Raw genomic sequence first — 14,174 nt, forward strand, 5'->3', positions numbered from 1 at the left:
GGGCGCATCTACCTATTAGGGGGCGGATAGAGACTTTCCCTACCCATCGGAGTCATCTACTAGATTAAGGGGGAGGGGGGGCGCCAAAATGCACCTTCACCTGCGTGGACGAAAATCCTTGCACCGCTTACCAATTTGTTAAAAGCAGAGTGAATGGTCAGTTTTTCCCTTTTGTTTCCATTGTAGAAGGCGATTTCTTCACTAAAACAAAAACAAACAATGATTAATATTGGCTGGAAAATCACCAACCGCTTACTAATATTACAATGACTATAAGATGTATGGACAAGGCGCAGCGTGGACATCTGCCACCCTACGGTACAAATCTCAACAAAGTCAGTCAGATACCCTATAAACGTCAATGTCGGACCTCACACATACTCCCCGATCATGGACATTCAAGGCTTCTCCTCCCATGAAAGAAAACCTATCATCAACTAAACTGTCCATAATTTCATAACCCTGCATTTATTTATTTTCTAAACACCCCCTTTACCTTTTTTCTTCTCTGCTTCACTTCTGCTGCTCGTGTGGAGGGAGGAAGGGGACATGGCCTGGCAGACACGACATCATGTGAAGCCTGCCTGGGCTCACTTCCGCCCTTCCTCCTCTAAGCTGCGATCCCTCTCGAACACAACCGGGCCGGCAGCTCCTGAATCTCCTCCTCTCTGTTTACTACAGCACATGCCAAGAGGAGGAAGATCGGAGCACAGAGCTGCCGTGCTGCTGCTGCTGGAGCCTGATGACGTGGCATGTCAGGAGCGCGCTCTGCTGTGACAGGCAGGTAGCTGCACTGTGCTTGCTTGTTAGCCCAGCTGCACTGAGATTTCGGACTCATGCCAGGTTGGACTCATGAGTCCGAAATCTATGAGAGACATGCGGCTGGGGACATGTAGGGAGACCCCTAGTGTTTATGTTTTAGATTGAAAAATAAACATTTTAGGTAATGACATGCAATTAGAAAGTTGTTAATGAGAAATTCAAGTTTTTTTGATGAAAGGTACTCTTTAACCCCTTAAGGACTCAGTGTTTTTGCATTTTCATTTTTTCCTCCTCACCTTTTAAAAATCATTACCCTTTCAATTTTGCACCTAAAAATCCAGATGATGGCTTATTTTTTGTGCCACCAAATCTACTTTATAAAGACATCAATCATTTTACCCAAAAATCTACGGCGAAAAAAACCCATTGTGCGACAAAATTTGAAAAAAAAACACCATTTTGTAACTTTTGGGAGCTTCCTTCTCTTTATTCTGTAGGTCCATACGATGAAAATGATCCCCTACTTATATAGGTTGGATTTTGTCGCACTTCTAGAAAAAAATCATAACTACATGCAGGAAAATGTATACGTTAAAAAATGTCATCTTCTTACCCCTATAACTTATTTTTCCGCATATGGGGATGTAGGAGGGCTCACTTTTTGTGCTGTGATCTGAAGTTTTTATAGATATCATTTTTGTTTTGATCAAACAATATACTTTTATAGTTCGGACATTTACGCACACAGCGATACCACATATGTTTATTTTTATTTACATAGTTTTTTTTTATTATGGGGTGATTCAGACTTTTATTAGGGAAGGGGTTAAATCCCATTTATTAACACTTTATTTTCACAATGTTACAGCCCCCATAGGGGACTATAACATAGCACACACTGATTTCCTACACTGATCACTGCTATGCAATCGCATAGCATTGATCAGTGTTATCATCGATCGACTGCTCCTGCCTGGATCTCAGGCACGGAGCAGTCATTAGCGATCGGACAACGAGGAGGCAGGTAGGGTCCCCCCTCGTGTCCATACAGCTGATCGGGACAGCTTGATTTCACTGTGGTGGTCCCAGGAAGGTTTCACTTTCATTTCAGACGCGGCGATCAACTTTGATCGCCACATCTGAAGAGTTAATACCGGGTATCACCGCGATCGGTGATGTTCGTTATCAGCTGCAGGTCCCAGTCACTGATGGCCGCCGGGACAGAGTTATATCGCGGGAGGTGGCGCAGGATGTAAATATACGTCCTGCGACATTATGGGGTTATGTAAGCCATGAAGTAAATAAACAGAATCCCCAGTATACACACAGCCAGTCTTTTAAGGGTTAAGTACAATAAGAGCATTTCCCGGTAACAGATGGGCTCACCTATTGGTAATGAGGCGTGAGTTGACGTATCTGTATTCGCCTTCGTATCGCTGTTCGGTAACAGTCATCTTACCAATAGGTCTCCTGAGGCGTGTGAGGAAAAGCCCTGAGACAAGCAAATAAGCCATCATGCTCGCTGGACCCTGAGGAAACAAAGCAGCGGAGACATTAGCGACGCCGGGCGCGCAGACAAGTCTGGAGGGGGAACTGTCCGGCTCTTACCTGGGCTCCAATGGCACTCGTCAGCTTGAAGAGGTACAAGACGATATCCAGAAACGGCTGCAACACAGAAAAAACAAATGTATTCATATTAAAAGGCGGGAATTGTCCATCTTTACTTACATCCTACATATGTGCAAATCAATATCCTAATCCTAATTAGACCGGTGTTTCCCAATCAGGGTGGCTCCAGCAGTTGCAAAACTACAACTCCCAGCATGCCCGGACAGTCTCTGTCTCACACACACATGGATATATATATGTTAAATTAAGTTTGAGTGGCCGTATTAGTCCAGTGATGCAAAATCATAAAATGTTGCAGTATCTTGTAATACTTATTTTTATTGGACTAACAGAATTTGTAGAGACAAGCTTTCGGGATTCCTCCCTGTATCAAGTAAAAAGCCAATCTTATATATGTATATACATACACACACAGTGATCCCTCAACATACAATAGTTTCAACATACAATGGTCTTTTCTGGACCATTGTAACTTGAAAACAGACTCAACATACAATGCTATGGAATTTGTAAAACGAGTCAATGGCTGAAAGAATCGACCAATGAGAATGGACATTTACTGGAAAAAACCCTGTATTCCTAAAGTGCCTGGTGTCTGGTAGCGCCCCCTACAGTACAGGGAGGTATTACATGTTCTGTACATTTTACCTGTATTACTGAAGTGTATGCACTGACTGGTGTCTGGTAGCGCCCCCTACAGTACAGGGAGGTATTACATGTTCTGTACATTTTACCTGTATTACTGAAGTGTATGCACTGACTGGTGTCTGGTAGCGCCCCCTACAGCACAGGGAGGTATTACATGTTCCGTACTCTTTACCTGTATTACTGAAGTGTATGCACTGACTGGTGTCTGGTAGCGCCCCCTACAGTACAGGGAGGTATTACATGTTCTGTACTCTTTACCTGTATTACTGAAGTGTATGCAGTGACTGGTGTCTGGTAGCGCCCCCTACAGTACAGGGAGGTATTACATGTTCTGTACTCTTTACCTGTATTACTGAAGTGTATGCACTGACTGGTGTCTGGTAGCGCCCCCTACAGTACAGGGTGGTATTACATGTTCTGTACTCTTTACCTGTATTACTGAAGTGTATGCACTGACTGGTGTCTGGTAGTGCCCCCTACAGTACAGGGAGGTATTACATGTTCTGTACTCTTTACCTGTATTACTGAAGTGTATGCACTGACTGGTGTCTGGTAGCGCCCCCTACAGTACAGGCAGGTATTACATGTTCTGTACATTTTACCTGTATTACTGAAGTGTATGCACTGACTGGTGTCTGGTAGCGCCCCCTACAGTACAGGGAGGTATTACATGTTCCGTACTCTTTACCTGTGCTAGGGTTAGCTGCTCCTTTGGGCATCAGGTGAGGGTGGCTCCATTTTTTTTTTTTTTTTTTTTTTGTTTTTTTTATTTTAGGACATTGCGTGTTCTGTACAGGACCCCAAAGAAGCTTCTATCCTCTACATAGACCAGTGTTTCCCAAAGAGGGTGCCTCCAGCTATTGCAAAACTACAACTTCCAGCATGCCCGGACAGCCTTCGGGCATGTTTGGAGTTGTAGTTTTGCAACAGCTGGAGGCACCCTCTTTGGGAAACATTGAAATAGACAGTGATTTACAGCTCCCAGCAGATCTTTCTTACTTTAATATATAAGGATTTGCTTTATCTATATTAGCTATTTACTTCTTTTTCTTTAATCCTCACTTTTTCCTATTTTTGGATGACATTTTGATGGCTTCAGAACCAAATACCAGGCTTCCATAGAGTTATGGGCTCAACATACAATGGTTTCACCATACAATGGTCGTCCTGGAACCTATTAATATTGTAACTTGAGGGACACATATATATATATATATATATATATATATATATATATATATGACAAATAAAACATTTTTTTTAAAAAAGAGTTATATATTGTAAATATTAAAACAAAATATTCAGGTCTGAAGGATTAAATTTATTTTTTTTGTTCTATAAGACTAGAAGAAATTTTTTTTTTTTTAGTTGCCTAGCAGTCACCTTGCTGAGGTTGGAGTACAGGTCCACCACACTGTTGCAGAATCTCTCCACATCCTGCGTTAGGAGCTGGTCAGCGTTCGCTATCCGGTTATCCAGGTTGCCCATTTTATAATAAGTAAAAGATCTAAAATATAAAATTATATTAGCCGCTTCAGTTAACACCGAGCCTCACAGTGTGCGCTGCTAGAATATCAAGGCACAAAACGTTCCGTCGGACATAGTGTCTCCCTAAATATAAAAAAGCAGATTCTTGCTATTAATTGTACAAAATTCTTTCAAGTATAAAACCTGGGGCAGATCACTAAAATTCTGGACAGACAAATTCTAAGCAAAACCCTTTCCAACACCAGACTGGTGTCCTGATTCTCCCCCCCCCCCTTGTATTCACATTCATTAAAGGGGTACTCCGGTGGAAAACATTATATATAGGAGTACCCCTTACATATATTATTATTATTATTATTTTTTTTTTTAATCAACTGGTGCCAGATAGTTAAACAGATTTGTAAATTACTTCTATTAAAAAATCTTAATCCTTCAAGTACTTTTTAGCAGCTGTATGTTAGAGAGGAAATTATTCTCTTTTTGAATTTCTCTTTTGTCTTGACCACAGTGCTCTCTGCTGACACCTCTGTCTGTGTCAGGAACTGTCCGGAGCAGGATAGGTTTTTGCAATGGGGATTTTCTCCTGTTGTGGACAGTTCCTGATACGGGCATTAGGTGTCAGCAGAGAGCACTGTGGACAAGACAAAAAAGAAATTCAAAAAGAAAAATAATTTCTTCTGTAGCATACAGCTGCTAAAAAGTAATGGAAGGGTAAAGATTTTTTTAATAGAAGAAATGTACAAATCTGTTTAACTTTTTGGCACCAGTAGATAAAAAAAAAAAATAATAAAAAAAAATTTCCACCGGAGTACCCCTTTAAGAGAATGTAGCACACAGATAGTAAGCCCCTTTATTAATACAGTATATACTTGGCTGTTGATTTTCAGATACCGATACATAATTGCATATTACTCCTTCTATTGTCGAGCAGGTACTTACCTTAGGTATTCATCATAAAGGTGCTTAGTCAGCCGCTCTCGGAAACACAACTTCAGCTCATTCAGACCAAATTTTAAGAAGTTATTTACTAATGAAATCTGAGAACAAGAAGAAAATATATCAAAATGTAGAAAAGCAACAAGAGGCACAGTCATCAATGCACAGCAACAAGAGGCATAGTCATCAATGCACAGCAACAAGAGGCACAGTCATCAATGCACAGCAACAAGAGGCACAGTCATCAATGCACAGCAACAAGAGGCACAGTCATCAATGCACAGCAACAAGAGGCACAGTCATCAATGCACAGCAACAAGAGGCACAGTCATCAATGCACAGCAACAAGAGGCACAGTCATCAATGCACAGCAACAAGAGGCACAGTCATCAATGCACAGCAACAAGAGGCACAGTCATCAATGCACAGCAACAAGAGGCACACTCATCAATGCACAAGAACAAGATGCACACTCATCAATGGACAGCAACAAGAGGCACACTCATCAATGGACAACAAGAGGCACACTCATCAATGCACAACAAGAGGCACACTCAATGCACAGCAACAAGAGGCACAGTCATCAATGCACAGCAACAAGAGGCACAGTTATCAATGCACAACAAGAGGCACACTCATCAATGCACAGCAACAAGAGGCACAGTTATCAATGCACAACAAGAGGCACACTCATCAATGGACAGCAACAAGAGGCACAGTCATCAATGGACAGCAACAAGAGGCACAGTCATCAATGGACAGCAACAAGAGGCACAGTCATCAATGGACAGCAACAAGAGGCACAGTCATCAATGGACAGCAACAAGAGGCACAGTCATCAATGGACAGCAAGAAGAGGCACAAGCACCAATGCACAGCAAATAGAGGCACACTCATCAATGCACAGCAACAAGAGGCTTGTGCATCAATGCACAGCAACAAGAGGATTGTGCATTTATGCAAAGCAACAAGGGAACACACACCAATGCACAGCAACAAGAGGCACATGCTTTAAAGTATTGTAAAAAAAAACTGCATGTATATCAATACAACGCAAACCAAGCTAAAGAAACATTTCAGGGTGAATTCACATACGACAGTTTTGTTTTAGAAATGACTACAACTGTCTCACTCATTTGAATGGGGGTTTGCAGAAATCTACGTGCCAGCTACCAAATTAACCCCCGCTGTGATAAAACTTTGGATATATAACATTTTCATTTACAGAAACGTCTGCAACAAACTTAATGCACGTGAATTGACCCTTAAAATGCACAAAATTTTTATCCCAATGCCGTATTTGTGTATAATATCAGTGCTCGCTGACGTTTTAACTTTTCATCACTATTTACTAATGTCCGAACGAGTTTACCCCGCACACGAGTGACCTATCTGCCCTGTACCACCAAGTCCCCTTGGTCATGTGACTGCCCCCAATCTCAAGCAGGGATGTACAGGCAAGCATTGTGTGTATATTTGTTCTACACCAGTGTTTCCCAACCAGGGTGCCTCCAGCTGTTGCAAAACTACAACTCCCAGCATGCCCGGACAGCCAAAGGCTGTCCGGGCATGCTGGGAGTTTTAGTTTTACAACAGCTGGAGGCACCCTGGTTGGGAGACACTGTTCTACACTTTCATTAAAATAGAGCCCGTAAGGCTATTTTTAAATAGCGGAAATCCAAACAGGACATATAAAGAAATCGGGTTCAATCGGAATGAATGATATCTTCATAAAAATCTCTGTATATAATAATTTTACAAAGTAATAGAAGTAAATCATGTGAATCTGCTTAATACAGGTTACACCAGGCACGGAACGGCTCCAAATGTCTAATCTTATACAGAGGAGCCGTGTACTAATCCTCACATGACCTGGCGCATTGTCAATCTACTGTAACGCAATCCCCAACATGTGGCTCTGCGGCTGCTGCAAAACTACTGTGGTTGCATGGGCATAGTGGGGGTTGTAATTTTGCAACAGCTGGTAGGCAACAATTTGGGGAATACTGCTTAAAAAGTAGATTTTTTTTATGCTTACCGTAAAATCTCTCTCGGAGGATCCATTGGGGGACACAGAGACCGTGGGTATATCTTGGAGGCTGACATGAGGCATACAAAAATAAAAGTCATCCCCTCCTGGCAGGATATACCCAGCCTATTGACCCTGAGCTAGGAGCGCCGGACAGGACGCCTTGACGCAGTGGAGAAGCCCAAACCGAGACGGCCTTGGATACCCAGGCAGAAGCGAAGGTAGGTAACAAGGAAAAATTTGCCGCTTCAAAGGCAAACTTCAACAAGTTCTCTATCTTCTTTTCTGCCAGATCCTTAAAGGGGTTATCCGGGAAAAAACTTTTTATATATATATATCTCAACTGGCTCCAGAAAGTTAAACAGATTTGTAAATTACTTCTATTAAAAAATCTTAATCCTTTCAGTACTTATGAGCTTCTGAAGTTAAGGTTGTTCTTTTCTGTCTAAGTGCTCTCTGATGACACGTGTCTCGGGAACCACCCAGTTTAGAAGAGGTTTGCTATGGGGATTTGCTTCTAAACTGGGCGGTTCCCGAGACACGTGTCATCATAGAGCACTTAGACAGAAAAGAACAACCTTAACTTCAGAAGCTCATAAGTACTGAAAGGATTAAGATTTTTTTAATGGAAGTAATTTACAAATCTGTTTAACTTTCTGGAGCCAGTTGATATATATAAAATAAAGTTTTTTCCTGGATAACCCCCTTTAAAGAAGGCTGAATCCGCCAGAGGCAGAGTAGTCGACTTGGTCAGATACGAAACTGGAGGATCAACTGCCGGCTACGTCGTCCACTTGGAAATCAGATCCTGAGGGAAGGGAAACTGAGCTTGGATTTTCTTGGTCCCTTGAAACAGTTTATCTAGATGCTTCTAAGCCGCGTCTAGCAAGGTGTCAAATTCTGCATGGGGGAACGACGAGAGCGGCGGAAAAAGCCGGATCAGGATCTGAAGTTCTTGGGTCCTCTAGATTAAACGTGTCCCTGATGGCTGACACCAGACTGTCCACCATATCAGACACGGCACAGTGTTCCTCTTGATCCGAGGTGGTGTCCGACACGTCATCCGCTAATTCCCATGGAGAGTGGGAGCGTTCGGAGGTTGCCTTAGACTGAGGTGTATTATTGGGGTCGGAGATCTGGGATGATCACCGGGGAAGCGCCCCCTAGAGCAGAGGCGCTGTCGGTGAGCAGGGGAAGAGGACTGAGATCTACGGGAAGAATGTCTATACCGATTCCATGGCTCAGGGGGAGGAGCCTGAAGAAAGCACTTGTGAGAGCGCTGGAAGTGAGGGTCAGGAGAAACTGAGCGGGACTCCCTGGGGGAAGACCGCTCCAAGGCCGAAACTATTGTCCTGGAGACCCTAGCCAGATCAGAGATTGACTGTGAAAGGGTGGAAACACTCTGGAAGGGGGGGGGGGGGGGGGCAGATAACGCGTGTCCCAGGGGGGTATCCGGAGAAGCAGCTACAGAAGGAATGGTGCTCGTGGTGGAGCAGGTGGATTCAGTGGAACCACCAGGCATTTTGGTCTTGCAGCCCACACAAGAGTAGTAGGTGACTAGAGCTGCGGCCGCCTGTCTGGGAGGAGGTTCGGGTCTGGGGTCGGACATAGCAGCAAGTAATCAGAGAGACAGCAAATAAAATGGAGCAATCTCACCCAGGTCCTGTGTCCCGCAGATGGAGCTGAGAAGCAGGCTGTAGGTGTCCCGAGACCGGAACTGAAGAGTCAGGCAGCAGCTGAAGTCAGATGGTCCGCAGAGAAGAGGATGGAAGGGAGGTGTGAGCTGCACAGACCCAGGAAGTGACCTCCACACCAGGATGGACCCCATTGGAGGAGGAGAGGGAGGAGTACAGCAGATAACTCCCCAAAGCGCACGCACCCAGCTGATAGTCGCATGGTGCGCGCACAAGAAGACTACAGGCCGGTAGCAGGAGGAGGGCGGGAGCCCCGCCAGCACCTAAATACAGGGAGGGGACAGAGCTAAGTCGCGGCCTCAAGTAATCTCCCACCCGCCATGCACACTGCCGAGGAGCGGGCGAAAGCTAAACTAAAAATGTAGCTGGCTGCACGACCATGTCCCTGCTAACAGGGGCTGCGGTCAGCGCACAGAAGAAGGAAAAATCACAGGCTGCTGCGGCCAGGAAGTAAGCAGTGCCGGGGAGTGAGAAGGGGAGGGGAAGGGAAGCTGCCCCCCGAGCCCCCACAGGGCAGATAGAGAGCCCTGCCAGATCCCCAGCCTCAATAAAGACTGAAAAAGTCCCCCAAAGGCCTAGAAAGGGATAAGGAAAATGAGGAAGGGAGGGAGAGGGGGGGGGGGGGGGGGAATTGAGGAATATACTCACCCTGCATGCAGCCATACTCATCTAAGATGTCTTCGGCCAGCTATGGTCACCTGCATCATATGAGGCTGAGACAGCGGGATGAGCAGGGAATATAGGGGGACCCGGACCCAAGGTGCAACCCCAGGCGCTAGCCATTGGCGGGAAGGAGTTAATGGAGCATACTCTATACCCCCTAGCTACATATGGGGGAAAAGATAGTGCCATGTGCCTGAACCCCCACCTAAAAACCATGAAAGAAAAAGGAAAGAACCACCTAAATACAGGCCCTAGCTAGGAAAAAAAAAAAAAAGACCAGATCTGGAGAACTCCAGACCTGTGTCTGCCTCCTACTAACACTAAGCTAAAACTGATTAGCTCAGAGTCAGTAGGCGGGGTATATCCTGCCAGGAGGGGCCGACTTCTTTTTGTATGCCTAGTGTCAGCAAGATATACCCACGGTCTCTGTGTCCCCCAATGGAGCCGAACGAGAAAGTAAGCTTAGGCCCCTTTCACACTACCGTTATGCTCCTGTAAAAACTCCCGTCAGAAAGTCCATTAAATGGCCGTCAAAAAATCCCATTCATGTCAATGGGATCTTTTGTCCATCCTTTAGCATCAGTTAAGTCCCGTAATGACTAACAACCTTATTTTTGTCGGGGCAAATAACGGTGCGTGCACTAATTTTTGTCCCATCAAAAATAACGGTGGAATAACGGATGTTAAAAATTAAACATTGAAGTCTATGGGTGGCGGATGTTCACAAAGAACGTTATTTTCACATTCCGTTATGTTCCGTTATTGCTACTGAGCATGCTCAGTACAGCATCACAACCAGAAGGGGTTAAAATGGACATAAAATAACGGACTATAACTGTGCATGGCGGATGGAACATGTCCATTATTTTGGTCATCCATTATGTTCCGTTATTTCGTCTATTTTTTCCATGACCTGTTTCAGCAGAAAAACTGCGGTCAAAATGCAGGAACATTAGGCCTTAGGCCCCTTTCACACTACCGTTCTGTTCCTGCATTCTGACACCCGTTGTTCAACAATATCGGGTCGTAAAAAAAATGGATGAAATAACTGAACAAAACGGATGATAACTGACGACCAATTGTGATGGACATTCTGTCAAAATAACATAACATGCGTCATGCACCGTTATAGCCCGTTATTTTATGTCCGTTATTTTATGTCCATGACTTCCTGGTTGTGATGCTGTACTGAGCATGCTCAGTAGCAATAACGGAAAATCGACAATAACGGATGTCATTTGTGAACATCAGTCACCCATAGACTTCAATGTTAAAATTTTAACAAATCAAATAGAAGGTAGTGCGGCACTGCGCGAGTGTACTGGATGCGGGATGGCAGGTAGGAGTTGGTGTAGCTGTATTGCCTCAGGTGGTGCTCAGATAATACAAGCAAAGTTCATGATGTCCGTAAAGAGAAATGAAAAATCGGCACTCACCGATGTGGCTGCAGGGTCTTCTTTATTGAGACATACTCACATCAGGGGTACAGAAGAGAGGGGTGGTGGGGGGACAAGTGGTAGCGATTGAGCTCTAGTTTCGCACACTTTGAGTGCTTCGTCCGGCCATGACCCTGCAGCCACACCGGTGAGTGCCGATTTTTCATTTCTCTTTACGGACATCGTTAAAATTTTAACGTTCGTTATTTCACCGTTATTTCTGGCGTGACAAAAATTTGTGCACGCACCGTTATTTACCCCAACAAATATAAGGGACGTTGGTAACAACTGGTGCTAAAGGATGGTCAAAAAATCCCATTGACATAAATGGGACTTTCTGATGGGAGTTCATGACGGGAGTTTCACGGTGTCTGAGAGTTGCACTTTTGAAACAGGGGTTAAGAAAAAAAAAAATAAATACTACTACTACTCCCATCATGTCCTGAAAGCCTTTGGCTGCTGTAAAAGAACAACAAAAAAATAAAATAAATATTCACCCCTCTAGTGCCTCCTGCTGGAAGTGCTGCGATAAACTCCTATACATTGTGCATGTAACGCTGCAGCCAATCACTGGTTATGTGCCGTACATACAGGGAGAGGTCACCGAGGATAGCGATCGGCTGCACCTTCATTTGCCGAATGTGTAGGACGTCATGACAGCCCGTCCAGCGAGGAACGTAGAAAGGCCATAATGCCGCATGGGTACTCCATTGCCCCAGTGTTCAGAACATTATTCTCCGAATACTGGGTGCGAGCGGCGGGGGGTAGTGATGTCCTGGTCACGCCCCCTCAATGCAAGTCTTGCATTGAAGGGGTGTGGCGTACCCCTTTAAGGTTAGCTGTAGTGAGTAAGTAGCTTTTTAATTTTAATTTTCATATTTAGATTTCATTTATTTAAAAAAAGTTAATCTTTTATTATTTAATTTTCTAAGTTATATACATATATTTTATTTTATTATATATTTTATTTTGTATTCTTTTATTTTATTATATATTTTATTATAAAAGTTTTTTTATGTTATTTATATTGTTACTACAACTATGATTAATTGATATTAATATTCCAGTCCAAGCCTCTAGGGCCGTGGTCTTCAACCTGCGGACCTCCAGATGTTGCAAAAATACAACTCCCAGCATGCCCGGACAGCCGTTGGCTGTCCGGGCATGCTGGGAGTTGTATTTTTGCAACATCTGGAGGTCTGCCGGTTGGAGACCACTGCTCTAGGGATTTTAATTAAAAAAAATTAATTTAATTTTTTTTATATATATTTAATGTTTTTTAAATTCTGGACAACCCCTTTGAAGACCTCAATCCGGTCATTTTCACAATGAATTTTAGAGGTTTAGACCCTTCCATAAAATAATAGCATATCCTAGTGATGCACCATAACATTAGATGATGGGAATGCATGTTTTTGGAAGATTTATTTCTGCAACGTGCGATTAAAATCAATACTAAAAAAAAAAAAAAAAACAGACTTACGGCAGGCATGGCGGCCAGAAAGTTGAACAGGTATCTCTTAAAATCTTTTCTGCTGCGGCCAATGATTGCGCTGCAAACCATCACATGCACACAGTATTAGTGATATAATCCTATATATTTACTGATATAATTGGGGACATGTAAAAAAAATGTAGAAACATCTGCAAACAGATCAATCTCATTGCACTGATTGTGCCTTCTAAATCTTCACACTTCTATATTAGGAGCAGGGATCATTGTATATACAGCAGGTGACAACATGTCGGACTCTGGATATATTTTATGTGAACGTTGACTGGTTGGTACCGGGTGGACATTCCGCAGACAGTGGGTGCTGGCAGAACATGTCACTGCTAGGACGGCCCAGAAATGTCCCTTCTTCATAGAAGACGATGCGTTTCTGAGAGGAATCCACAGAAAGAATAGACAAGCCGATTGCTTCTGCGGACGCCGGTAAAAAAAAAACGGTGACCCGAGATCAGTACTCTCAGCCCTCCCAGTGCTGATCACTGTTAGGGATAAGGGTTAGGATTAGGGATAGGGGGGGTTAGGATTAGGATTAGGGATAGGGGGGGTTAGGATTAGGATTAGGGATAGGGGGGGTTAGGATTAGGATTAGGGATAGGGGGGGTTAGGATTAGGGATAGGGGGGGTTAGGATTAGGGATAGGGGGGGTTAGGATTAGGGATAGGGGGGGTTAGGATTAGGGATAGGGGGGGTTAGGATTAGGGATAGGGGGGGTTAGGATTAGGGATAGGGGGGGTTATGATTAGGGATAGGGGGGGTTAGGATTAGGGATAGGGGGGGTTAGGATTAGGGATAGGGGGGTTAGGATTAGGGATAGGGGGGTTAGGATTAGGGATAGGGGGGTTGGGATTAGGGATAGGGGGTTGGGATTAGGGATAGGGGGGTTGGGATTAGGGATAGTAGGATTAGGGAAAGAGGGGGTTAGGATTAGGGATTGGAGGGTTAGGGATAAGGGGGGTAGGATTAGTGATGGGGGGTTAGGATTAGGGATGGGGGGGTTAGGATTAGGGATGGGGGTTAGGATTAGGGATGGGGGGTTAGGATTAGGGATGGGGGGTTAGGATTAGGGATGGGGGGTTAGGATTAGGGATGGGGGGTTAGGATTAGGGATGGGGGGTTAGGATTAGGGATGGGGGGTTAGGATTAGGGATGGGGGGTTAGGATTAGGGATGGGGGGTTAGGATTAGGGATGGGGAGGTTAGGATTAGGGATGGGGAGGTTAGGATTAGGGATGGGGAGGTTAGGATTCAGGATAGGGGGGGTTAGGATTAGGGATAGGGGGGGTTAGGATTAGGGATAGGGAGCTGTGTGAGGTGCAGAACTGCGCCTTGTGCATTTTTATGTTGGCTCCTCCCCTCAGCTGTCCGGAGATTTCCGAA

The 14,174-nt window shown here is 44.3% G+C and overlaps 1 protein-coding gene across 2 annotated transcripts in view; it reads right to left on the minus strand.

The window, feature by feature from the left end:
* ABCD3 (ATP binding cassette subfamily D member 3) overlaps positions 1-14,174 on the minus strand; it is an 83,929-nt gene that overhangs the window by 25,354 nt on the left and 44,401 nt on the right. Inside the window, exons 5-10 of one of the 2 annotated variants that reach the window (XM_056523113.1) lie at positions 12,769-12,838; positions 5,467-5,564; positions 4,423-4,546; positions 2,371-2,427; positions 2,149-2,291; positions 132-201 (exon numbers count right to left, since the gene is read on the minus strand). In XM_056523113.1, the coding sequence (XP_056379088.1) occupies positions 132-201; positions 2,149-2,291; positions 2,371-2,427; positions 4,423-4,546; positions 5,467-5,564; positions 12,769-12,838 (562 nt within the window). The remainder of the gene's footprint in view (positions 1-131; positions 202-2,148; positions 2,292-2,370; positions 2,428-4,422; positions 4,547-5,466; positions 5,565-12,768; positions 12,839-14,174) is intronic. The other variant, XM_056523114.1, reaches the window with a different exon arrangement.

The sequence above is a fragment of the Hyla sarda genome, chromosome 6 (genome assembly GCF_029499605.1).
Source record: "Hyla sarda isolate aHylSar1 chromosome 6, aHylSar1.hap1, whole genome shotgun sequence".
Classification (NCBI taxonomy): Eukaryota; Metazoa; Chordata; class Amphibia; order Anura; family Hylidae; genus Hyla; species Hyla sarda.